The sequence below is a fragment of the Sus scrofa genome, chromosome X (assembly GCF_000003025.6).
Source record: "Sus scrofa isolate TJ Tabasco breed Duroc chromosome X, Sscrofa11.1, whole genome shotgun sequence".
In the NCBI taxonomy this organism is placed as follows: Eukaryota; Metazoa; Chordata; class Mammalia; order Artiodactyla; family Suidae; genus Sus; species Sus scrofa.
In genome coordinates, this window is record NC_010461.5 from 91,217,682 (window position 1) to 91,244,587 (window position 26,906).

Here is a 26,906-nt window from a genome sequence, read left to right on the forward strand (position 1 = left end):
TCTCTGGTATGTGGCCTCTTGTCCTAGTCCCTGCGCCAGTTAGAAAATAACAGATAGGAGTGGATGCCCTAATGAATGCAATGGGCTATTGCTCTGGTCTCAGGAAACAATCTGGAAGTGAGATGTGCACATTGATTAGCTGCCTGCGGGGCTGAATGGAAAAGAAGGGGCATTTTCCCACCGATTGTGGGTCCATGAATTTAATCAAGCCCACCCCTGACCTGCGGACCAGCGCATCAGGATAAAGACACAGGCTTGTCCTTATTGTTTAACCCCCTTTGCTCATTAAGAAATAGCAGTGAAAGAACACATCAGGCCTCTTGTTTCCATGGATTTCCTCCTCTAAGTCTTCGGAGTTTGGAGGCACTAAATGGATTATGGCTCTTTTGCTTTCTGCTTTCTGATGAGTAATTTACAACCTGCAAAATTTAAGGATTAAATAAATGGCTCTGTAAAGCAACTGGTCTCGGTAATGCATTTATGACCTTCCTCAGTTCCCCAGTTACAACTGATCGCTCTTTAGCCAGGCTGTTAATTGCTAGAAAAAAAAGGAAACAAGTTTTAATCTTGATGGGCAATCTTCTAGCCTGGGATTAGAATAATTAACAGTTTGTCTGTTAGGATCCACAGCCTTGTATCTAAACAAGTACTTGCAGATTAACAAGCCACCGGGGTTCAGAAAGCCTACATTAAGCTGTAACAAAAAGATCTGTCAAAAGACCACCCTGCTGAATTCTGCTGATAAAGGATTTACTCTAACTTTGCTCATTACTCTCCATGTCTCAGTCTCCAGGAACTAAGTCACCAGGTCCATATTGAGCTGGCCCTCTATCCCTCTGCCAGGTGCCACAAGTGCTTTTTTTTTTTTAATGTCTTTTTAGGGCTGCCCCTTTGGCATATGGAGGTTCCCAGGCTAGGGGTCCAGTCGGAGCTACAGCTGCCAGCCTACGCCACAGCCACAGCAACACAGCATCTGAGCCGCATCTGCGACCTACACCCCCGCTCACGCAACGCTGGATCTTTAACCCACTGAGCAAGGCCAGGGGTCGAACCCACATCCTCATGGATCCTAGTCAGATTCATTACTGCTGAACTGCAAGGGGAACTCCCACAAGTTCTTTTTAAGTGTTGATTTCAAATATGTTGTCCTCATTGTTCTCTTAAATAAAATACAACATCCTGAGATATATGCCCTCATTCGGGATTTGAAAAATGTGATCAGGAGTTCCCGTCGTGGCATAGTGGTTAACGAATCCGACTGGGAACCATGAGGTTGCGGGTTCGGTCCCTGCCCTTGCTCAGTGGGTTAACGATCCGGCGTTGCCGTGAGCTGTGGGGTGGGTTGCAGACGCGGCTCGGATCCCGCGTTGCTGTGGCTCTGGCGTTGGCCGGTGGCTACAGCTCCGATTCAACCCCTAGCCTGGGAACCTCCATATGCCGCGGGAGCGGCCCAAGAAATAGCAACAACAACAACAAAAAAAACAAAACAAAACAAAAAAGACAAAATACAAAAAAAAAAAAATGTGATCACAGAAACTCTGGAGATGGGACAGAAAAAGATATTCCAGGACCCTGTCGGAAGCCTGTGTTTTCTTGTATCCTGGTAACCAGGCCGTGGGTGGGGAATAGAATATCACAGAGGCACATCTTCGGGAGAGGGAGAGAAGAGAACTAGCTTAGCCCTTCTTTCTTTAAAACCCTTCCAGTACCACCACCCATCCACTGCCTTAGGCTTTGAGGAGGAACAAAGGAAGGACGTGCAAGGAAGTCAGAGTAGGAAAGGGTAGCATGTTCACGTGAATAGAATTTGGCCGGCGTAGTTAGGCAGATCTGGGTGTGTCCTGGCTCCACAATCCACCAGCTCTGTGACCTTCAGCAAGTCACTTAAAACTTTTATAAAGCCTGTTTCCTTTGGGCGCAATGGGGACAACATCTACCTTGCAGAGTTAGTATGAAAACTAAATAAAACGATGCATGTCATCCTGTAGTACAGGGTCTAGCTTATTAAAGTAGGGAGAGAGAGAGAGGTGAGAAAGGAAAAAGAGAGGAAAGCAGCCTTCGAATACTTTGTACCCCTTCATGGCGAAAGAGCGGATTCCCCGCTCACCCTCCATGCTGGCTACACTCCCGTCTCCTCAAGGAGTGGAGGGTTCTCCACAGTTTGGTAGAAATGACCATGAATGGGTAACACTGAGCAGGAGAGGTTAAAGGTGAAATCCAAGGCTACACATTTGAAGGTTGCATTTCGCTTTAGTGGCTTTTTGTGTCTTTGTCGTGTCCGTTGGAATGGAGCAAACCCTCTTGGAAGATTGCCTGTTAACCTATGCAAAGGAATTAGCTACTTTTCCCCCCTAGTTACAAAGTGGTTGGGATTTCTTTGTAATGTAAATTGCTCTGTACTAATTGACCTAATTTGCTCATAAAATGCCTCTTAAAGGTCAGAGAGTTATTAACTATATGGATGTTATGAGGTTGGTACCTTCCAGAGACAGAGAGGAGACAACTTCCTCACTGCCTGAAGCCTTTGCATTCAGCATAATTGGCCTTGGACGTGTTGTTCTGTGACCCATGGGCATTTTTAGTGCAGCCTCCAATAATAAAGTGCCTTGTTCTTTCTGTTTGCCAAAGTGACTAAGAGTTAAAATCAAATTTTCCCTGTGGATATGCGAATCCAATGTTGGTATACTTCTCATCTTCCCAACCTTTGTGTTAGTTTGAAGATATCTTTTTTATAAACCTGTGATTATAATGACCAGATTCTAAATAAGGAGGCATAATCATTTCCATAAAACAAATCTTTGGTTTGTTGTTGCTGTTTCTTCTCAGCACCAAGAGAGTGCCTCTTTATTAGCTTTGCATTCCACACAATGGGGCTGTTCTTGTCAAAGGGTTTTGAGGGCATTTAGTATTTGTGAAATGTCTCAATGTCATCCAGTCGAGGTCCCTACTGGACCCTGTGGGTAGAGTGCTCCCTCCCTTTTTTTCATTTTTGGCCACCCCGTGGCATATGGAGCTCCCAGGCCAGGGATCAGATCTGAGCCTCGGTCGAGACCTAAGCCGCAGCTGTGGCAATGCTGGATCCCTAACCCGCTGTCCTGGGCCAGGGGTCAAACCCACGTCCCTGCACTCCCAAGACGCCACCAATCCTGTCGCGCCATAGTGGGAGCTCTTGGAGCTCTTTTTATGTGTAATTTTTTCATACCTTTATCCTAGTTAAGATGAACTTTAAGTGTTGTCTTTCTACCCTTGCTTTAGGCATCTGTGAAACTACCAAACAGTGGATCTTTCGAAGATGGTTCTTGGCATCAGAAAGAGATGTCTGAATGCTAAAAACAGTATTTAGTATAGTGCATGAACCCCCTACACTATACTGATGGTTTTTCTCCTTGGTTGACCATTGCAATCCTCTGTGGAGCTCTGAGAACCAATGACATCAGATTCCCACCCCAACGACTAGAGCAAAAACATAGCTCCTTGTCAAGCACCCTACCTAGACTGCAAAACAATTCATCAGCCCTCTTTGAGCATGGTTGTGCAGCCAGAAAAGACCATGCTATCATTCTGCCCAATGTCTCCAGTTCGTCTAAAAAAAAAAAAAAAAAATCACGAGTTAACTTTGTCAAAACCTTGTTGAAATCCTGACACACTCTGGCATTCTCTGATTTACCATGCCAGCAAAGCTATCCAAAAAATATGATATTAATATACCTCCACGCTATGCCATTTTCTTTTTCAATTTTGCTTCTCCCGCAAATGGAGTCCATCATTAGAAGGTACCAGCTTGCTGTGTACCTAGCGCGTATTGGCGAGAAAGAAGCCATCAGTCTGACTACTCATGGCCAAGCGGGCATAACCTGTATGGCCAGAGAGAAGGGAGGGCAGAAATCTAAATTCGGACCTGTTGTCTACACGAAGAGGCTCCCTACTCCCCCTTTCCCCACACTTAAAGCATTACACAAATGTTGGTTTACTCTTATTTTTTTTTATTGTAGAACCAGGGAAACTCTGGTTAGCTTGTATGTCCTGAGAAGAGACGTAAGCAGGAGAATCTCTAGCAACTAAAAAAATACAGCAACTAAGGGCCAAAGTGCTTCCTTCTAACTCCCTCCAACCCCTGGAACCTGTGCTATGAATCGGAATGTCTGGGTTTGATGGCACGTGCTCATTTGGAATTAAAGTCAGACATAAACTTCCTGAGCGCCAGAGAAGCAAGCATACTTTGCACTTTGCTAGCACTCAGTCAATATTGTTTTGAATGTATTTCAGGAAGAGCTGGGAGCCTTCCCTTCTTTTTCCGTAAGCCACTATGGAACAGCAAGGTTTATTGATGGTTTGTTGACACTCCTCCTACTTTGAGGGCAAATCTATGCCTGCGAGGAGGGGCGAGTTGGGATAACTGCAACTCAAATAATTATAGAACAGTACCAGGGTTTCTTTTTAATCAGAAAAGAAATATTGCCTGTCAAAAGATAGACACCGCTCCTAAGAATCATTGGTTGTCAGGAATTTAGCATAGGAAAATGGGACGTAGCCATAGGAAAGCTGCAAGTCTCATTTAGATTATAATTCAGAAGCCGACAGCTCGAACTGGTGAGTTATGACCCAGCGGACAGCCAAAGGAGAAATTGATTCCGCAGCAAACTAAAAATCTGAGACTGACCAGGTGAAGAGGAGGGAAAGAAAGATTTAAAATGTGGTAGCCAGGGACCTACTGTTGGCCAAGGCTGATATTCCCATATCCCACGATTATCTTATCATTCTTCAGTGTCCTTAAAGCATGGCTTGGGAATAAGCCAAGGATGCATATGCCTATTGTCCTAATAGGCACTAGACCTATATCATTAAGTAGTTAAGTCCCTCGAAAGCAACGTTCATTCTAAATGGACAAATCACAGAGTGCAATGATGGGCCCTTGGCCACTGAAATACCCACTTATGTGTTTGATCCTATGGCTTTTTAAATCTGTGGTTTTGCCGATGAAAAATGACTTCAACAAGAAGATCAGGATTTGCTTGATAATTAACACAATTTCTGACCTTTGTCATCATTTCGAAATAGACCTTTTCCGACCTAGTTGCAACGTCGTTTTATTTTATTTTGTTTTGTTTTATTTATTTATTTATTTATTTATTTTGTCTTTTTAGGGCCACACCCACGGTATAGGGAAGTTCCCAGGCTAGGGGTCGAATCAGAGCTGTAGCCGCCAGCCTATGCCACAGCCACAGCAATGTGGGATCTGAGCTGTGTCTGTGACCTACACTACGGCTCACGGCGACGCTGGATCCTTAACCCACCGAGCAAGGCCGGGGATCAAACCTGCATCCTCATGAGTACTAGTCGGGTTCGTGAACTGCTGAGCCATGATGGGAACTCCATGCAATGATGTCATTTTAGAAGACCCTTTGCATTCTGATAAAAGGACACTCTGAGGTGTTTTATGCAAGCCTCTTAGAAGAGAAAGTTAACTTGATTATGGCAATCTCAGCTCTGCAGCTGGAAGACCCAATGTTCTAACATTATCCGCCCCCCCCAAAAAAAACCAGGCTGACCTTTTTGCTGTGGCTTTCTTTCTCATTCCTTCTTCCCTCCCTCCCTCCCTTCTTCCTTCCTCCCTTCCTCCATCCCCCTCCCTCTCTCTTTTTCTCTCTTTTCCTTTCTTTCCTCCCTCCTCCTCCTTCCTTCCTTCCTTCTTTTTGTAAAGTATCGCCCCATTGCTTAGATGGCAAAATTCATTAGTGCTTTGCATCTGTGAGTGGCCAATGAAGGTGAGGGGGCCAACTGTCTAGTGTCTCAACTAACCGTGTGCATCACGGGAGCTGAAGAGTGAATTCTCCTCCCCGGTCTGCCAGTCAAGAGCCCGGTGAACTTGAATAGATAGATTACTTCTTGCTGGGCTTCCATTTCCTTATCGCTTCAAACAAGTGGAATATGACAAAATTATTGGTTACCAGTGGACTCCATGAATTCCATGGACTCTTAGAATTCCACAGAGGTCTTTGGGGCCCAAGGGGAAGGTCATGTGGCTCTCAGTTCCACCAAAATAGTTCCTCTTTCACTTGTTTTCTCTAATGGTCTTCCCCATGGAATTGAGTTCAATAAAAGGGGAAACTCATGGATCTCTTACTCTGATTCTGTGTTCTTTAGGCTGCAGATTGACTCCACTCTTTCCTGAGTGTAAGCAGGCCCATGGGTTTGTTTTGTTGTTTCATTTTTTTATTATAGTTAATTTACCATGTTCTGTCAATTTGCTGTACAGCAACGTGACGCAGTTATACATATATACATATACATTCTTGTTCTCATATTATCTTCCATCATGTTCCATCACAAGTGATCAGTATGGTTAGTTCCCTGTGCTATAACAGCAGGACCTCATTGCTTCTCCACGCCAAATGCAGTAGTTCGCATCTACTAACCCCATGGTTTGAGTATGTGCTGTCAGAGTTGGGATCTTTAGAAAGCTGCTGGTGTACGTCTCTCTCATCATTTCCCGACTGAATCTGTATTCCATCGAGTGGAAAGATCCCCCTTTCCCTACCACACAGGACACTTGCTCCTGATGCGAAACATGCTGCATGTGGGACTGGGCACGGCCCCGCTCTGGCAGGAATCTCGGGAGAAGCCAGGGAAGAGCATGGCAGTGATAAAGTTGTTGCAGGGACCCCTGGTCTACACTCTGGGGTGTATTGGGAAGTAGCACCTGTCATTGTGTGCAGAGCTGTTCAGCTGATGAACTGCATATAAAACTGAAGTTGACACCAATTTATGTGAGCAATAATGTCTGTTTCACAGATCATATCACGGTCCTGCTGGGTTTTGATCCTAATATGGTAATTTGGAAAAGCCCAGAAGAATCAGGGAATTAGTCTCCTCCTGCTCCTAAAAGGAGACAGGAGCAAATGTGTAATAGTAGGCAGTACCTTGGAACTAGAAACTAATCTGTGGGCTAAAGAGAAGGTGAGAGGCAGGGGTGGGTGGATGGGAAATCAACATACCAGATATAGAGGATTTAAGACATTTTATGTGAGAAAGACCAGAGATACGTGGCAGTAGCAGAATGGATCCTGGGATCGGGTCCCCTTGACCTCCCTGATCTGTTTAGCCTTTATCATCCTTTCTCTTCCTCTTCGTTCCACCAGCCACTTTCTCTCCCCTTGGTCCTTTGGCTCCAGTCCTTGCCCTGGGTCCTCCAGCTCCCTCTGCTTCTTACAGCTTCTCTCCTCTACGTCCTGCTCCATTTCACTTTCCTGCTTTTCTATCTCTATGCCCCCTCCCCCCAAAGCTCCCCCTTCCAAACTTCCTGTGGTTCTAAACCTTGGGCGCTGCCTGGCTGCCCAAGGTGGCTTGCTGAGCACAGGTAGCTCCATGTTTCTTGACAAGCACTGTTAATCCTGAGAGAATGAGCATATACATTGTCGGACTCATCTGGTCTTTATCTTCTGGCAGTTTTTTTAATGCTGGAATGGAGCACTGTAAGACTAGGCCAACACCTAATCAGTCAGTGGTACCTAATTACCTTTTACCATCAACCTATAAGGGGATAGATCTATAATAAGCTCTTTTTAAATGGCTTTTTAGGGATTGAACAAGAGCAGAGCCCCCTCCAATGCATAATTTGGTGACAGATGAGAACTACAATGCAAGACTTACAGGAAGTTAAATTAGGCCACAGTGCTTATTCAGTTATCACACTGGACCATGGGGTTGAATAAGTCAAAATACAGAATACAAGATTAGTTATAATATAGTAATTTCTTTTTTGGAGATTTGGCCCTATTTACTCTCATCTTAGAAAGAAATGCCAGGCCTTTCGTGAAATCCATAAACACATCAGAGGCAGTAATGTACTCTGGCCTTTAACCTCTGAAATCCCAGGTCACAAGTCAGTCATAAGGTGTCAAGTCCCTCGTTGCCAAATCTCTCCGATAAAACACTCAAAGGGAGTTGAAAATTCTAAAACGAGAAAGGAACCAGGACAGCAGTAGGTTGCAGGCAACAACCAGAGGACACACTGCTTATAAACTCTCAACATATGTACAGACCTTGGTGAATACACTGGGAAACCCAATGGGGTACCTGCCTTTTGTTCCCCATTTCCAAGCAAGTGGAAAACAGCTGACCTCAAAGAGGGCTGTTTCCTCTGTTGGAAGGAAAGGTGCAGTTGCTCAGCTCAGTGGGTCTCACTTCTTGAAGAGCCCTTGTCTGCCTCTGCCTCCCAGAGCTCCTACCTCAGAGGCTGGGAACCACTGTGCAGTGGTCAGGAGCGTAGACTCTGGGCTCACGCTCCCTGGATTCAAATGTCGACTCCCTCATTGCTAGTGGTGTGATGTTGGGCAAGTTATTATATTAATCCCACAGCCCCCAGTTTCTTCATCTGTCAATTGGGGATCCCAATCGAGCCGACCTCAGGGAGTTGTGTGAATCAAGTGAGCTCCATAGTAATCATTAAGTAAGAGCTAGCTATTGGTATTTCCCATGAAAATAGCATTTATACAGAGAGTGAGAGAGGAGGTCCTTCTACTCCGCCATCTTGATTGGAGCCCCCTCAGTCTTACAGTTATGTTGTTTGTTAAATCGATTTTTGTGGGCTAGGCTGGCAATCTGTTCACCGTGTATAACACGATTTCCATGGGAAAATGTGTTTGGAGTCCCAAAGATTCAACTTAGAAAGAAATGTTTGCACCACACCCACTCCTCTTTGCACAGGGAGTCTTTATATCAGCGCCGGGATCTCTCATGGTTACTGACACATTTCCGTGGAAGTCTCCTGGTTTGTTTTCTAATGTCTTAACCTAAACTTTATAAACTGGTATAATGAGTTAAAGTCACCAACTGAAGCTTTTTTAATTAAATGTTTACTCCTGTTGCAAAACTGCCTTAATGAAAATTTATTGGGTACTTATGGATTGTTTGGGGACCTCTTTGGAGAAATGTGGTAATGTCTAAGATGACTGCTGTGATCTTTTTTCACTGAGGAAATTGCCAATAAGGTAAATTGAATTATTCCTCCAACTGGGTAAAGTAGTTTTCTCTGAGTATTTAGGTAAATTTTGCTGCACATCAAGGTCCATAGAAAGCTGTGATGTTTGCATGTTATGGCCAAGAGATAGAGAGTTATTAAGAATTCCAGAATGGGAGTTCCCGTCGTGGCGTAGTGGTTAATGAATCTGACTAGGAACCATGAGGTTGTGGGTTCAATCCCTGGCCTTGCTCAGTGGGTTAAGGATCCGGCATTGCCATGAGCTGGGGTGTAGGTCGCAGACGTGGCTTGGATTCCGCGTTGCTGTGGCTGTGGTGTAGGCCGGTGGCTACAGCTCCGATTAGACCCCTAGCCTGGGAACCTCCATATGCCGCGGGAGTGGCCCAAGAAATGGCAAAAAGACAAAAAAAAAAAAAAAAAAGAATTCCAGAATGTCCAAAACTTCTAGGTAATGTGTATTTCACAATGAAGAAAGGCATCATTTGGGGGCCAAAGGTTGTCTAACGTTATAAATAAGATCATTAGGTCATGGGACCTATATTGCCTCACCTTAGGAATGAAACAGACCTTGCGTTTAATGACGTAGCAGAAGATTAATCAAAAGCTCCTCTCTGTTCGAGATCAGTCAGATAAGACTAAGTTTCTATGTTTCCCGTTTCAGAAAGAACTTATTGTCTCTGCTTCCTCCCCCAGTTTGCCCACAGCAGACATGGTGTGGTCCTCTTTCTTCAGCCCTCTCTCCCTTTGGTGGCATCGCCTTACACACATTGCTCAGAGAACTGTCTTCCTTCTCCCACACTGAAGAGTTGGGTAGTCAGAAGTTACCACTGCCAGGCCTGTTCACCTCAGAGAGGATGCTTTTGTCATTGTATATCTTCCCCTGTGTTTACTAATTCACTTTAGCTTCGGCGCTTCAATGCTTTATATAGCAAAGGCTCTCTCAGAGCCCCAGCTCAGTCGAATGGATTTGTACATTTGGGCTCTCATTTCATTTAGCAACAAAACCATTTATTGAGCACCTGTTTTGAGCCAGTTGCCATAAAATCCAGAGCTGATCATGACACAATTCCTACCTTCACAGTCCAGGAAGACAGGCCCGTGAACAAGTAACAAGTATTCACCATACAATGTGAAAATAAGACATACGCACACAGGGCTGTAGTAGCCCAAAGGAGTGCAGGGCGATCGCCGTGGTTGGCTCAGTAATGAGGGACATAGGATCTTCGGTAGTAGAAACTCAGGACAGGCCCCAGAAAACCGGGGGTGATTGTTTACCATATCCATCTGGGAGAGATGGAGAAGACTTTCGAAGGGAAATGCCATTTGAAATAGAAATTAAAAGGCAACTAGAAGTTCACCGGGCACTTAAAGGAAGAGCATTTTAGGTGGATATGAAAAAAGCACTTCTTATGAACTAATTGGCATGAATGGTATGTGCTATTTGGCCAATGTGTGCATGTATGTGAGGGTGGGGAAGCAGGGCTCTGGGGCAAGAAGAGAATAGATGAGGACTGGAAAGGTAGGGAGCGAGGACCTTACATGCCACGCTAAGGAGTTTTTACTATGTCCTGTGTTTTCAAACAACTCTTGTGATCCCTTGGCTCAAATGAAACCTTGCTTGGCAGCATAAATAAATTGCGAGGGAAAAAGGAAATATTCCTCTGATCGAAACACATATGGGTGGGTGCGGGGTCCTAGAATCTCTACATCTATCTCCCTCTCCCACCTCTTTTCCCACTTGGCTGCTCTTGAGGGGAATTGGGGGTAGTACAATTTGAAAACCACATCTGCGGACCCCAGGGAGCTGCCACAAATCGTTGAAGCGGAAACACAGATGCCACGATGAGATTTAGGATGAGATAGATTATTAAGGAGGATGGACTGAAGAATAAAAAGGCTTGAGTAAGAAAAACTTGGGGAGTTCCTGCTGTGGCACAGTGGGTTAAGAATCTGACTGCAGTAGCTCAGGTCACTGTGGAGGTGCGGGTTCAGTCCCCATCCCAGCACAGTGGATTAAAGGGTCCCACTTTAATGTGCAGCTCAGATTCCATCCCTGGCTCGGGAACTTCCATATGCCACGGGTGGGACAATAAAATTTTTAATTAATTCATTATTAATCCCAGATTCCCAGTCCATCCCACTCCCTCCCCCTCCCCTTGGCAGCCACAAGTCTATTCTCCAAGTCCATGAGTTTCTTTACTGTGGAAAGGTTCATTTGTGCCCTGTATTAGATTCCAGATATAAGTGATAGCATATGGTGTTTGTCTTTCTCTTTCTGACTTACTTCACTTAGTATGAAAGTCTCTAGTTGCATCCATGTTGCTGCAAATGGCATTATTTTGTTCTTTTTTATGGCTGAGTAGTATTCCATTGTGTATATATACCACATCTTCTTAATCCATTCATCTCTCAATGGACATGTATGTATACCACTGGGAACTATATCCCATCACTTATGATGGAACATGATGGAGGATAATGTGAGAAAAATAATGTATATATTTATGTGTGACTGGGTCACTTTGCTGTACAGTAGAAAATTGACAGAACACCATAAACCAGCTGTGATGGAAAAAATAAAAATCATTTTAAAAAAGAAAATAATTAATTAAAAGAAAAACCTGTTGGGACTCTATTGTAACATTCTGAGGGAAGCTCAACCTTTAGCAGAGGCAGTAGGAACAGAGGAAGGCGAATGGGTATGAAAGACATTTCTCAGGATTGCGTGAACAGAAGCTACTAGACTAATTATAGAAAGGGTTGGGGAGGGGAAGGTTTCTGAATGAGGAAGTAGAAGAAGTCAAGTATGATTCTGGGTTTCTTACTCAAGGAGCAACCAACTGTAAAGGAAATCTCTAATTGCTTTTTTTATTGAGGTATAGTTGATACGCATTATGTAAGTTTCAGGTGTACAACATAGTGATTCAGTTTTTTTATAGATTGTCCTTCATTTAAAGTTATTAGAAAATATTGGCTATATTCTGTATGCTAGACATATATTTGTTTTGTTTTTTTAGATTCCACATATAAGTGATATCATATAGTATTTGTCTTTTTCTGAGTTGGTGGGTATTATGCTAAGTGAAAGACGTCTAGTCTGATTTCTCTGCCAGCTCGATTTCTTTGAGTTTTCACAAACTCAAATAAAACCAGGATCTGATCACTCATGCCTAGTTTGAATTTCCTTAATCTTCCTTCAGCTAAGACTTGACTTTGCTAGGGAAACCGCTTTTTGCTGTGATTGTTGGTAATGCCTACAACTATATTTGTCTCTCATTAGCAGGGCAGTGGATAGCAATTTTTGTTTTTTCACAAAGATAGTACCCGGCTTACACACAAGTTCACTTTTAAGTTAATTATTTGGAACTCAGAGGGCATTTTCCCATAGAAGCGGCATTATGCATAGTGAGTAGGTTCCCAGGCCGGTCCACGAAGGCCAATTTAGCCGTAATACAACTGAAAGTGTGGATTTTTGCAATGGAAATTAGTTGGAAATAATACTGTTGCAATTAAAATGAAAACAATAGTTGAAAAAGAGATCGTCTGGGTTTTTGTTTCCCTCCAGGGGTCGTACTTGATGAAAAGCAGGTTTAATCCTAGGAGGACAAAGGGAAATAGATGAGGATTTTTGTGTAAATTGGATGGCACAGCTTTTTAGATTTTTTAAAGAATGTTTCGGGAGGGTTTTAAAAATAATAAAAGCAGTCGTGTTCATTGTAGAAAATGTGGAAAATTGCAAAATATGTTTTCAAAATTAAGTCACTAACAATCCTGCCACCCAGAGAGAACCACTGTTAACATGTCGGGGTGTTTCAACCTTTTTCTTAGTACAGGGATTGAAGAGAGGTGAGAAGGCCTTGGGGTAGAGATGTATGTGTGCTTGTTTTGAGCAAGCTTATGTAGAGTAGAATCTATTGAGCTAAGAATGGTGAAAAACAAAAGAAAATGAACCGGTACAGCATGCATATGGACTTAGCGAGAGTGGAAAGGGAGAAAAGAGATGTGTTGGTTTAGGACTGGGTTTGGCTACAAAGCAGAAGAAAAGCCAGCGAAGGCTGGAGAGTTGGGCGCAACTGTGACCAACTGAGTTTTAGGAGGAGGCCGCAAATGTAACTTGCAGTAGCCAGTTTTCAGTAGCCAGTTTTCTTTTACTAAGGGAACAAGAGATGGTTTGTGAGGACCGGTGCTTCAAGCAGTGATAAGTCTATTGTTTAGTTATCCGGGTGGAGTAAACCAGTTCTCAGAGTGTGCTCCGGTAACATGTACATCCGCAACCAACAGGGGACTCGTTCGAATGCCAATTCTCAGGCCCCTCTCCAGAAACTCTGGGAGGTGTGATCCAGGAATCTGTGTTTGTTGTTTGTTTGTTTTTCTGTTTTGCTTTTAAGGTCACACCCGCAACATATGGAGGTTCCCAGCCTAGGGGTCGAATTGGAACTGTAGCCGCTGGCCTACCCACAGCCACGGCAGCGCAAGATCCGAGCTGCGTCTGCGACCTACACCACAGCTCATGGCAACGCTGGATCCTTGACCCCCTGAGCGAGGCCAGGGATCGAACCTGCGTCCTCATGGATGCTAGTCAGATTCGTTAACTGCTGAGCCACAACGGGAACTTCAGGAATCTTGTGTTTTAACAAGCCCTCTTAAGTGATTCCGCTGCATCCTATAGGTTGCCAGCCACTGGATTAAACAGTCCTGCCTAGCCCTATCTAAAGTGCATCTGTGGAGGTTTCTGGACAGGAGGAGAGATGTCGTCGCCAGCTGATGAAAACTGGCCTGGGAAAGGACTTTGAAAGAAGTATTTTTGATGATAATATTAAGAACCGTGGTAGAAAGGCGGGGGGGTGATAATGTGCTGCGAAGTCCAAGCAAGTTCAAGAGAGAACATGTCTTCATAATAGTTAGGGGTCTGGTCCCAAAGGCAGCCATAACCCTGGTGGCAATACCTGCAGGAAAACGCCTGTTTATCCTTTAAGACCTTGTTCAGATACCGACCTCCTCCTCCGTGAAGCTTTCTCTGAGCTCTAGTGTCAGTTGCTTCATCCTCATTTTCACTTAGAGCTTGCTACGTTCCTCTGTTAGCTCTTTGTCTCACTCTATGGGAACTATGTATGTCTCCTTCACTAAATCGGGCCATCTTTTTTTGAGTTTTATTATATTTATATAATAAATATTTCTATAATATAATATAATGTATTTTTATATAATATAAATATAATACATATTTTTATATAATATAAATATAATATATATTTATATATAATATAAATTTGATATATAATACATATTTATATACTATAAATATAGTGTAATTATATATCATATAAATATAATAATATAATAGTTGTACAACCATCATCACAACCCAGTTGTAGAACTTTTCCATCCCAGACCCCCGTCTACCCCTCCCTCCCCCTGCACCTGTCCCGTTTGGTAACCGTAAGTTTTTCGGAGTCTGTGAGTCTGTTTCTGTTCTGCAAGTAAGTTCATTCGGATCCCTTTTTTTTTAGACTCCACTTGGAATGTAGGACATTCTGTCATGCACCTTCAGATCTCCAGTATCTAATATGATGCCTGACACCTACTTAACGCTCTAGAATAGTTTGCTTAGAAGAGGCATGAGGAAGGACCAGTGGCTTATGGCTGTCAAGAGCCTGTGAAAGATGGGTTTCCTCTTGTGAATTAACCACGTTCCTAGGTCCAGCTCCCTACCTTGAAGGCTAGGGCCCCTTGATTCTGCCAGCACACCACGAGTTGTTATCTCTCAGCGGGGGTCTGACACTCCAAAGATCTCAGGGATCTATTAGCAGCTTATTTTATAGTAGGATACAGGGTGACCTATGTCAACTTTTCTTATATTTCTTTTATTAGACTCTCATAGGAAACCTAATTAAAATCTGTTATAGGGATACATCTGCCGCAGAACAAAATACCGCACAGGTTAGTTGTCACTCAGGCACCGTCATCTTCTGATTCTTTGTACTCCTCTGCTCTAATGGAGTCTCTTCATCCCTGGTCTGCTCACAGTAAATTACAATCACCTTTGCAGCCACGCCTTCTAGAGGTTACACTTAAGTCAACGTGATTGGATGGATGTGTCCCCCAACTCTTCAGTCACAGATCCCCAGGCAGTGCCTCGGTTTAATTTCCTTGGTGGTTAAACACACGTTCATTGTACATGGATTTTTACTGGCTTAACTCTCAGAGCACAACCTTATAACCTTATTTCCAAGCTTTTGGAGGTGGGGCACCTCACTGTCACCCCGGTTACTGCCAAGAGTAAGCATTTCTTGGAGTTCCTGCCATGGTGCAACAGGATCAGCAGCATCTTGGGAGTCCTGGGATGCAGGTTCAATCCCCAGCCCAGCACAGTGGGTTAAGGATCTGGCGTTGCGGCAGTTGCAGCTTAGGTTGCAATGATGGCTCAGATCTGATCCCTGGCCCAGGAACTCCATATGCTGTGGGGCAGCCAAAAAAAGGAGAAAAAAAAAAGTCATCATTTCTAAATGTTACAGAAACTTTACAATATGTGTCAGTGTCTTTGCCTCCAGTGAGATTTTGTAAGATCTGTGGTGTAAACCCGAATAAACTGGATGTATGTCTTCTGTGCCAACTCACAATCCTAATGTGTATGTGCTGAATAGACCTTTTTTTCCCCTGTAGGCATTATATCTGATAGCCACTAATGGAACCCCCGAGCTCCAGAATCCCGAGAGACTGTCTGCTGTGTTCCGTGATTTTTTAAATCGCTGTCTTGAGATGGATGTGGACAGACGAGGATCCGCCAAGGAGCTTTTGCAGGTGAACATTAAATAGGACAATTACAGAGAGTCATTCGATTGAGCTTTTCCATCTCAGTGTGTGACAGGAAGAGAGCTCTGTCAAGAGATGTCTGGTTCAAGTTAGGCTCTAACCCATTTTGATTTGAGACCACGGGCACATAAGTATAGGCATGCATCTAATACTCGATTGACTGGCATGTGGCCTTTTTCTTCTGAGAAGTTGGCAGCTTGCTCGATAAATCTCTTTTGTTCTTCCTGGAGTCTTATTTTGCAAGGGAAAAGAAAAAGCAATGTGAACCTCTGGTGTTGCTGTTTTGTTCTAAACTTTACTTGTGCCCCTGGATGTTGTATGCAGGTGCTCTTGGCCGGAGGTAATTCTCTACATAACTATGCAATTATTTCCATGGCATTTGCTACTCTAATGCTTTACTGGTCAAAGCCCCTTTGCTTGTGATGCCAAATGGCAGGCACCTGCTTGCCTGGGTGAGTACCATCCCGTGGTGAGTGCCTCTGTAACCATTTGTCCTTTTCATGGCTCTCAGGGATTCATCTCTAGTATGATAATTAGCACCTACCTGATACCGAATTCTCCACGCACGCTATCTCACTTCATTCTTACACCTCTCTGGGGTAGGCGTTCCTATCCCAGGTTACAGTTGTAGACATTGAAGCTCACACAGCTGATCGAGTGGCAGAACTTGGATTCGAGCCCCGGACTGTCTGACTTCCCTCCACACAAACCAATGTAGGGGGGGGAAATGCGTTGATATTGATAAAGCAGTGTATGCCCAGGATTACACATAGAGCTTCACTGCTGGGCCCTGTTCCTCCGGGGGAAACTATCAAGATCTGTAATAGCCAAGAAAAGTTGACTGCATGCTCTCCCTGACTTTGAACACAATAAGCCAGTTAAACAAAAGGCCTAACACTTGGTCGTACAGAAGCGCTATTAACCGTAGACACAGCCCGTTCTAAGCCAAACACCAGCAAGTTCCTGTTGCTTCTGAACTCCTTCCAGAGACAGAGGGCCACACACAGGCAAAAATACCAACCCATCCCAACGTACGTCCTACCTGAGGCGAACCAACTTGGAGGAACTGGGGAGGCCACACCTGCTCTTTTCTGCTACTCTGTGAACATTTCACAGGCTGTCATGGGGCCCTAAAAATGTCAAATCTGAAAGAGCCCTTCATTAATCCTCTCACTAATCCAGCCTCCAGTTGTAGACGAAAAACTTGGGAGTTTTGCGTGCTTCACTTCCACATATTTTCTCCCCTCCCACCAGCCCACAAACACACCCTGAGACATGTTCCTCTTATGCCTTCTGCCGAAGAGGAGTGAAGATACACGTTCTTTTAGTATAGCTGTAGAGTCATATAGGTAATTGGATCAATTATCTAGTTAATTCCTTCCCCAGCAATACTTTTATCTAAACCAGTCATATTACTGACACAAGATGGTATTTTGAGAAAATTGAAGAGTTTGCTGCATCTTTTCATTCAATACGTGTGAGCTATAATGTGCATATCACCTTAAGCCCATATAGCTCCATTCTCTGACTCTAGCCAGTCACTGCCCGTTTTAGAGGTTGGAAAGGAGAGAGAGAGAGACATGACATTCACACCCCTGGAAGGCTTGAGCGAAGACACAAATAGATGGATATTTATTGAGTGACTTCTCTTTGCAAGGCTTAAGTGCAATAGGCAGTACAGATCTGTTAAAGACATGGTCTGGACTCTTCGCACCTCACAGTCTCCTTGGGAACATAGGAAAAAAAATGCAAGATTTTTTAGAGACTTACTCCAACCAAGTGGCTCTTCCAACAGTAATGCCGTGGTTGATTAGAGAAATACTTCTATGGGCTACGGCATTCTAACAATGTCTGCAAACAGGAACAGGTCCTGCTGGGCCTTGAAAGATCAGTTTTAGATAAATAGTTTGAGGGAAAAGGGGTAAGGAATTGCAGATGGGTCATCACATGACCAAAGGCTTGTAGGCAAAGTTTAAGGGAAGGGAAAATAGAAAGTGTAGCTGAAGTGAAGAGGTCACATAAGGATGCTGTAGGAGACAGGACCTTCGAGGACCTTGAACACCAGGCTGAAGGGTAGGGGCTGCAGGCAGTGGAGAAACACGACAGATAGCTGAGGAACACACGTGGTGAAAGCTTTGTTTGGGAAGATGAATCCGTGGTAAGCAATAAGAATCGGCGACAGAAAGAAACGGAGGCAGGAAGATCAAGGGGAAATTATTGTTATAAATCAGGATTAAGTTGATTAGGCCTAGGGAAAGCCAGAGAGCATTATTAAAAAGGCGTTGAAAAGGAAGCCCTTGGTAGCTGATTGCACATAAGAAAGTAGCACACAAATGTGACTTCACAGTGTCCCACCAGTGGTGGCATTCAGCAAAAGCAGAAGTGACAGGAGATAGTATGGTGGCTAACATTATTGGCCTCTATGTAACTGACAAGGAACTGTCACTTAGCTCATTTACCCATTGTGAGAAGCAAATCGGAGGATTGGACCCAGGCGCTCGGACTCCCCCGTAGCTTACATCACACAAAAGTCCCCTGTTTGGGGACTTGAACATACATTTTCTTTTTATTAGGGGATAGTTGATTTTCCGTGTGTGTCAATTTCTGCTGGATAGCATAGTGACCCCCCCCCCACACACACACACCTTCTTTTTCTTATAGTATCTTCCACTATGGTCTATCTCAAGCGATTGGAGGTGTAAGTTCCTGTGCTATACAGTAGGACCACATTGCTCATCCATTCTAAATCCAGTAGTTTGCATCTACTAACCCCAAATGAACATACATTTTTAAATTTTGTTTTAATTTTTAAGGCCACCCCCGTGGCATATGGCAGTTCCCAGGTTAGCAGTCGAATGGGAGCTGCAGCTGCCAGCCTACAACCACAGCCAAAGAAACACCAGATCCGAGCTGTGTCTGTGACCTACACCACAGATCCTTAACCTACTGAGCAAGGCCAGGGATCGAATCCGAGTCCTCATGGATACTAGTCAGGTTCGTTAACACTGAGCCACAATGGGAACTCCTGAACATACATTTTTAAATGTTGAATTCAAGGTGGGAGAAGGACATTCAAAAGGACATGTCCAGCAGGCAATTAGACAAATAGGACCAGAATTCAGGAAAGAGATCAGGTCACACAATAGGTTTGGGAGTCCTCCCCATAAAGCTGCTGAGAGGTTGAAACCATGAAAAGAATTGAGTTCTCCAAGGAATTAAATTAGAAGAAGAAGGTGATGGAGCCGACTGCTGGGAGGTGGGAGGAAGAAGGGAAACCAGGGAGGAAGATAGAGCGGGAGGCTCAGGGAGCCATGCACGTGGAAGAGACCTGACACAGTAGAATGTCACAGGCCCCCAAAGAGGACAACACCTCAAAGAAGGAAGAGATAGTCCCTTGTCCAGGGTGCCGTAGAGAGGCCACAAGAGAAATGGTGGAGGCACACGCTTGAGTTTAGCAGTTAGGAGGCCACTGATTTCAGGGTCAAGGTCTTGAGTGGTCAACAGAATACACTTTTTCAAACGAGAGGACTGCTCCAGCTAAATTCATCAGTTTAAGAAAATCGGAACGTTAGACTTGCAAGTACAGTGAGATTTTACAAGACCCCTACTCTGAATATCCAGCTCTGCCAGGCAGCGTCCAGGGGATCTCATAACACAGAAGGAAGAAAACATCCGAAGGACAAAAGCAGGCACTACTTTTTTCAAAAAGTCGTTCAGGAGTTCCCGTCGTGGCGCAGTGGTTAACGAATCCGACTAGGAACCATGAGGTTGCGGGTTCGGTCCCTGCCCTTGCTCAGTGGGTTAACGATCCGGCGTTGCCATGAGCTGTGGTGTAGGTTGCCGACGCGGCTCGGATCCCATGTTGCTGTGGCTCTGGCGTAGGCCAGTGGCTGCAGCTCCGATTCAACCCCTAGCCTGGGAACCTCCATATGCCGCGGGAGCGGCCCAAGAAATAGCAACAACAACAACAACAAAAAGACAAAAAGACAAAAAAAACAAAAAAAAAACAAAAAGTTGTTCAGCTGGATCCACAAAATACTTGTCAATGGAAAAAAAAAAAAAAAAAAGGCTCCTTGAAGGTGTAAAGTAATATATGTATTGGAGGAAAGAATGCCAGTAATTCCTCTTTTTTTTTTTTCCTTTTGCAGCATCCATTTTTAAAATTAGCCAAGCCTCTCTCCAGCCTGACTCCTCTGATTATTGCTGCAAAGGAAGCGATTAAGAACAGCAGCCGCTAGGACTGCAAGCCTTACCCACACCATCTCCCTCATGAGTGAGACTGAAATAAAACTCCGCTGCCTGCGGAAAGATGGAAGAAAAGACAGTCAAATGGGCCGGGGGTTCCTTACCTTTCAAATGAATAGAAACTTCTTATAAGCCTTTTTCCTACTCCCTCAGATTATGTAATTTATTTGTAAGCCTGAATCGCAGCCCTAACAGGGCAGCAATGTCGAAGTGGCCATAAAGTGGTCACTTCCACCGTGAAGCGAAAGAGCCAGTAGTGAATCCCCTCATTTTGTGCATTCACTTTGAAGAAAACAGAGTTTCTCAAAGATGCACACTCCCTCTTCATAGTGTTGTGTTTGTTTTTAAGTTAGAGAGTAGGCCCTCTTGCATTCGAACCTCCTTCAAAACTCCTTACCCGATGTGATGTTTTTCACTTTCATTGTCATTAGATGTCCAGAAAAAAAAGATGTCAAAATGTTTTTTTTTAAAAAGTAAAAGACAAAAACAAAACAAAAAAAAAAACAAAAAGAAAGCAAAACAAAACAAAAAAAAAAAACCCCACCCCAGAGCAAGTACTGTGTGAACATGTGGAAGTCCATGCCCTAATAGAGTTCCAATTTTTTATTCTTCTTCTGTAGTGGTGGCTTGGTTCGTGTACCCGTTTTTCTGCATTGGTATTGGAAAAGGTTTCTTTTAGGACATTTTCCAAAAGCAGAGAGGAGTGTGTGTGTTCAGGAAGGCCTTTTAAACACTGTATATCTAAATAAAGTTCAAATGGTGAAATCTTATCACATTTTCATGATGATGCTTAAGAGGTAGTTGATTTAGCATTTGTATAAACCAGCTTGCTCATCTTCATGATACCTGAAAAAAAAAAAAAAAAAAGACACACCCAAACTGTGGCGCACCAGTTGGGAGAGTCCAGGTCTTTAACCTAGGAGATCCTAACAGGAGAAGCCATACTTAAACAAAGATGGGACTTTCTCTAAGAGCCAAAAGGACAACACTAGAGTGTGAAGAACTGAACTCTTCACTGGACAGTAAGTAAACACAGAGAACGATGCCTAATTCCATCCTGTCCTGTGCTTGTCGAACATGTCTACTGTGAAGTGGACACATCAGGAGGAAACAGACCCATGAACCGACATTTGCTGCTGCTGAAAATTATTTATCTTGACAATTCATAACATTGGAGAAAATTTTTTCAAGAGCTGGAGAACAGAAATATTGTAAGCGTTCACCTCTGTGAGCCATGGGAGGCTCTGAGGCCGTGTTGCCATCTTCCCTGCGTATCACCAGTTTGTGTTTCTAGATAGAGTGTGTTCATACTTAGCCCTTGGGGCCTTTGAATTTCTAAAACGTCTTTGTAAAGATCTTGATGTTCTCCAGTGACAAGCGTTTGGGTTTGCAGTCATATATCCCAAGAACATCGGTCCAACGGAATTCCTTTTGTGGCTTGGGGAAAATTGGGAAATTTGACTCTTGTTTCACCATGTATCAATTGATGACAACGTCAACAGTTGGCACTTCCTGAAGCTTCGGAGGGTAGAGAAATATGTGGAGGGTGTCTGTGTAGAAAAGGACATGCTCTTCTGAGTGTTCTGTCGATTTTATAAATTCTGCAGAGGTGTTGCTCTAAGCCTTTGAAAAGCTAGCGGTTTGTGTGTAGAAGGCTTCTTGATTTGTAGTCCGTCAAGAATCTGAATAGAACCTAATCTACATTCAAGAGAGGGAAAGAGATCAATGGCCTGGGCCTCTCTCCTTCTCTGCCGAGGCACGTCCATCCATGTTATCACCTATCCGTTCCTTAAAATGAAAGCACTTTCTTTAGAGAGTTTCCGCTCATCATAGGGTGCATGTGTTTATGTTTAGGAGCTGACACCACTGGTGGATTTCCTGTTTTCCCATTGTTTTCTTTGACTGTGACATTTCGGAGGGGCTTGACCGCCTCCTCCTCCCCCCCCCTCCCCCGCCCCAAATAGCCACAGTGGGATAAAACAACAAATGTGAAAAGATCAGATGGTCATATTAATTTGAAGCATATTATTATCCTTCACAAAAACGTGGCTGGGCCTGAGAATTTTAATGCCACACGGTTTTCGTGAGAGAGAGAGAAGGAGAGAGAGAGAGAGGCCTTAATTTTGATTTCATTTAAAATGAAGTATTTTTTAAATGTTTCATGCATAGTGCCAGGGAATTCAATGAAATAATACCTGGGATGCGAATAGAATTCAACACACTGGTAACTATGCCCGGCCAGTGGAGAGAGCCCCAAAACTGGTTGGGAAGCCCTAGCTGTCTGTTAGCATCCCTTATAGATCATAAAGGCCTTTTTGGGGGGGAAGACCTGGAGCAGTGATCCTTCAGATTGCTGTGGGCAGAGCAGTGGCTCCTCTTTTATGCTTTTTCAATTCAGCATATTAACCACGAGGAGCCCGGTACTACTTCCCCACATCCCGTTGTACCAAGATTTTATGATCCTATAACCCAGTAGGTTTTACTCATACAAACTTCTATCTATGTAAATTTTTAAAATGGGAACGGCTTCTAAAGACCCTTCCCCATGTTGGAGAGTTATGTATATTTCTAATAAGTATTAAAGAGAAGCTGTTTCTCCTGCCAAAATGACGCTGAAGGATTCACATTTGGTAGATTTGACCAAGTTGGACTCCAGATGGTTAATAGTTTATTCCCTTTCCCTGGATTTTTTTTAGCTCATCTTGACGCAGGTGAGTCTATCCAGATCTTTAAAGTCGCTAGTGTGCCCTGAGGTGATGAGGGCACACCGTCGAATGTTGATTCCAAAATGTCCTGAGATAGGGATAGGGCAGTGGGGAAGTCAGGGAAGGGTGAGAAGCACAGTAGAGATTATTTATTTAAGAAAGAAAAGAACATTAATGTCGTAGCATGGATCCGGTACGTTGTCATAATCCCATGAGGATTTTTGGATGACACGATCCCCTCAAATCAGTCACCATGTTGGGTAATGACTTCGTTCTTGCTGATCTTGTCTATGTGTCATTGTAAATATTTGTGTGTCCATGTTCCATTTTGGCTACTGGATGGCCAAGTCATGTAAGAAGATTTAACTCAAGTATTTATTCTTTAATTGTGTTATCCAGATTTCTTTCAGGCTTGTGAATTGCACCCCAATGTTTGAGTTTAACCACCTGATCCCCACATCGTTCCCTCCCCTGTGAAGCACATTCCATTGCTAAAAGAAAAAGAAATATGAAATTGCTTCCTGTCGTCTGTATAACTGTTTTGATAGTTTGAGATGTTTGTCTATAAAGGATATTTCTCAGCTCAAAGATCGTGTAAATAATTATATTCCTTTGCTCAGTGGGTTGTTTATTTCTAATGAGGCTGCCAGTTCTGAGAGAGAATCTCTAAAATCACCTTTAAAGAACGTAAACAGGGATTACAACTATGTAAAAATAAACATGCATATGAACAAAGACTGGGAACACAGATAATGGAAACCGGTTGTGTTCAGGCGGTGGGATTATGTGAATTTGTTTTTTCCTTTGGACAGTTTTCTTTGATGTTGTTATAATATTGCTTTATAATAAATAAACATCAGAAAGGGGGACTGTAGAAACATAGAAAAGATGCCAGAAGCAGGTGCCTTCTGGCCAGAGCCCAGAGCATGCAGGGCACAGGTATTTGCTAGTTACAATTATTCCATAGGCTTTCTCTTTGCCTGGGTGCTGAGGTTGGCACATGCTTGGGTATGGCACGTGCTTTCTTAGGGGACTGTTATCTACAAATTAAAGCTAGGAGATGTCGCTCTTGGAACTCCAAACACATCCTTCGGTTTTGGTTCCGTTAGGTTGGAAGGGTGACCTTTGATTAGCTCCCTTGATAACATCCGTTTCAGCTATCACCTTTCTGGATCATTTTAGCAGATTTTCAGGCTGAATTTTGGAAGAAGGATAAAATCCACAGCTCCCCCCTTTTCCTTTTCCACCAGGATATATTGTCATTCAGGTAGGGTTTTTTTTTTTTTTAAACCGAACAGTGGGCAGGTCCTGTCGATTTCAATAGAAGACAGGGCTTGCATTTCGAAGCTGACTATGGAAACATTAAGACAAATATTTAGAACTGCCTTTGCCTGTTGGCATTCAGTCACACTCCTTTTAAATGGCCTGAGATGGCAGGTGGCCTCTATGTGCTTTCTGTCCTGCCTGATTACAGGTCGTATGCAGTAAACTACTGTCGTTTTTAAAGAGCAAAAGGGAGACTATCTACCCAAAGAGAGGAATTTCCTTCTAACTCACCAAAGAAATTTTAGGTGAGGACTTTGATCATGCAGTAGTGGCCTCAGATGTTGCCTAGTTTCACCAAGAGCAGACCTTATACCTAGAGAACCCACAGACTTTTCTTTGTCCATCCTCAGCATATATCTACTTATAAGAGCCCTAACCCTGCCATCCCCAGTTGAATCTCATGGTCCTTTTCTGAGCTACTTGCAATTTATATTCGGTTGAGTAAAGGCATGGTCAGTGATGCCAACTTCTCCCCGTCTCTGAGCAAAAGGACCGACATTCAGCATTTATAAATCGACAGCCTAATAGACTTGGGATTTTGAGTGAACTTAACACACAATTCTGAACCTAGATTTGCATGTGGATTGGGAAGGAAACAAGTGGGACCTTGGAAATAATGGAAATATTTTTCCAAAGAAAGAATTTTTCATAGGAAATTTGTTTCTGATATAATCTTTCTGTTGGTTAGCTTTCATTTTTTTCCTACTCCTTTTCTGATCCCACCCTTCTTTAGTGACTAAATGAATATAACCCAGCTCCTCATGCATCGGGAATGTCTGTTTAATATTCTAAAATATCTAACTGAATTTGCAAATGCGGGCACTGAGATGTCACTTCCACATGCACACTTCCATGTTCAAGTAGACCAAAATAACAACAAATAGCATTTACTGCCACATAACAGAGTCACACTTGCAAGATCAACTTCTCGAAACTGGCGAATGCCATCAGAAGTCTCCTTTGGAAGCTGCCATCAGGTAAATGCTATCCCATAATGCCAGTGGTACAGCAGGTACCATGTTCAGCTGATTTAGGACCTAAGAGGAAATCAACAGCCATTAGAATTAGTCAGGTTCGAGATGTAGATCAGATGTAGTGGGAAAAGTACTAGCCTAGAAGTAACGATACCTGCATTCTATATGGGCTCTATTACTAACTTAGTGTGACCTTGGGCAAGTCACTTAACCATGTTGCAGCTGTTCCTTCATCGATAAAATAGGGGTATGGGACTAGATTTCCAAGGCTTTCCAAAAGCTTGAACATTCTGTGGTACTCCAGATGGCCATGCTAATTCAACCTACTGAAGTGATGGCAAATATCGCATGCCTAAGCCTGGGTCTCTTATGTTGCAGTTAAACAATAGAACTATGTGAGATGAAGCCAAAAACAAAAAAAAAAAAAAAACAAAACAAAACCCAAACCTCAAGTGAATGAAGTTAATAATACTAGGGAATGTTGATAAAACTTGTGGCAGCCTTCCAATTCCTTCACAGTTGTTTTGTTTTTGTTTTACTGTTCTTTTTCTGTTGTGTGTTCCCAGTTTTTCATTTTCCATACACTCTGTCTGCAGAGTCTGGTTTTCCTTAAGCTGTGGCCCGTATTTGCTACTAGAACAGAAATACACTGTCACACTTGCTAGAATAGAACTCTACTTGCCTCTTCTGTCCTATGAAGCGGTGTTGGGCTTTATAGAGTTTACTTCGTAAATGGCACAAGATGGCAGCACCCATGCATGTGCATGGCTGAGACTTCTGAGTGGGCCTAAGCACTTGCAGCTTGCAGAGAGGAAAAGGAAAAAGTGATTACATGCTATTTGCAATAAGGAGTGTTGACAAATCCACTTGTTGGGAGCCAAAGATAGCATTTCCGATGACAACTCCCACAGGGATGGGCCAGCTGGATGAGCATGCTCCTGGAAAGAGGATAAACTGGTAGTTAGTGGACAGTCCCAATACCCTGCCTACAGCGGTGCCAACCAGCCCTGAGTGTGAAATTCAAGTTCAGTGTGTGTGCTTGTGTATGGTGTGCTTTATGGACCCGCATATCCTATATTCATTAGTGATGATAAGACCTTTCACAAAAGTCTATAACCATTAGTGGGTTGAGTTTTAAATCTCAGTACATCGGCAAGGAAGAGACAGATCACAGGGTCGTGATGTGTACTGGGATTATACTCATGATATCCAGACAAAACGAGTTGAGGAGGATCTAGATTTCCATTGTTTATCAGAATTGTATCTCCTTTGGCTGTGCTTTACTTTTGTTAAAATGTGTTATCTGTAAACCTATGTGTAGTGAAATTCTTCTGTAACTTTGGATTAAAGGTATTTATGGTCTTTTTGTTTGTTGGGTTTTTAAGTAAGTTATTTCTTTTGTAGACCTGCTGATGGTGTGGTTCCATCTTTCTGACCTCAGCATCTGATCTTTTTAAGGACTTTGATTTCCAATCTTGTTATTTTAAATTGTGGTTGAAGCAATAGAAAATTGAAATATGGATTGTGCATGACTGTGTCTTGAGTGTAAAAATATTGCAGTTTGAAACTTGGACCTAAAGTATTGCAAATAAAAATGACAAACATCATGGAGCTGGTGCACCTCTCTTCTGTCACCTTCCCACCCACCTCCGTGGCCTTGGCCGTTTACCTGTTTCACAGGTTGGAGTGTAGCGTTCTCTCACATGTATCAAGGCAGAAAAATGCCCAGACTTGTAAGCAACACGGGCTATATCCTGCAGATCCTGCCACTAAACAACACTTGCCCAGAATCTCCGTTGGGTTTTTACATGGCGTAGCTCAGAGAGATGAATGCATGTACTCAGTGCAGGGCAAAATCCTGGC

The 26,906-nt window shown here is 43.4% G+C and overlaps 1 protein-coding gene across 16 annotated transcripts in view; it reads left to right on the forward strand.

Annotated features, from left to right (window-relative positions):
- PAK3 (p21 (RAC1) activated kinase 3) overlaps positions 1 to 26,650 on the forward strand; it is a 302,356-nt gene extending 275,706 nt beyond the window's left edge. For 15 of the 16 annotated variants that reach the window (XM_021080688.1, XM_021080682.1, XM_021080687.1 and 12 more), the window contains 2 exons: positions 15,644 to 15,781; positions 19,942 to 20,832. In XM_021080688.1, the coding sequence (XP_020936347.1) occupies positions 15,644 to 15,781; positions 19,942 to 20,031 (228 nt within the window). In that variant the 3' untranslated portion in view covers positions 20,032 to 20,832. Of the gene's footprint in view, positions 1 to 15,643; positions 15,782 to 19,941 lie in introns of all 16 variants that reach the window. The other variant, XM_021080690.1, reaches the window with a different exon arrangement.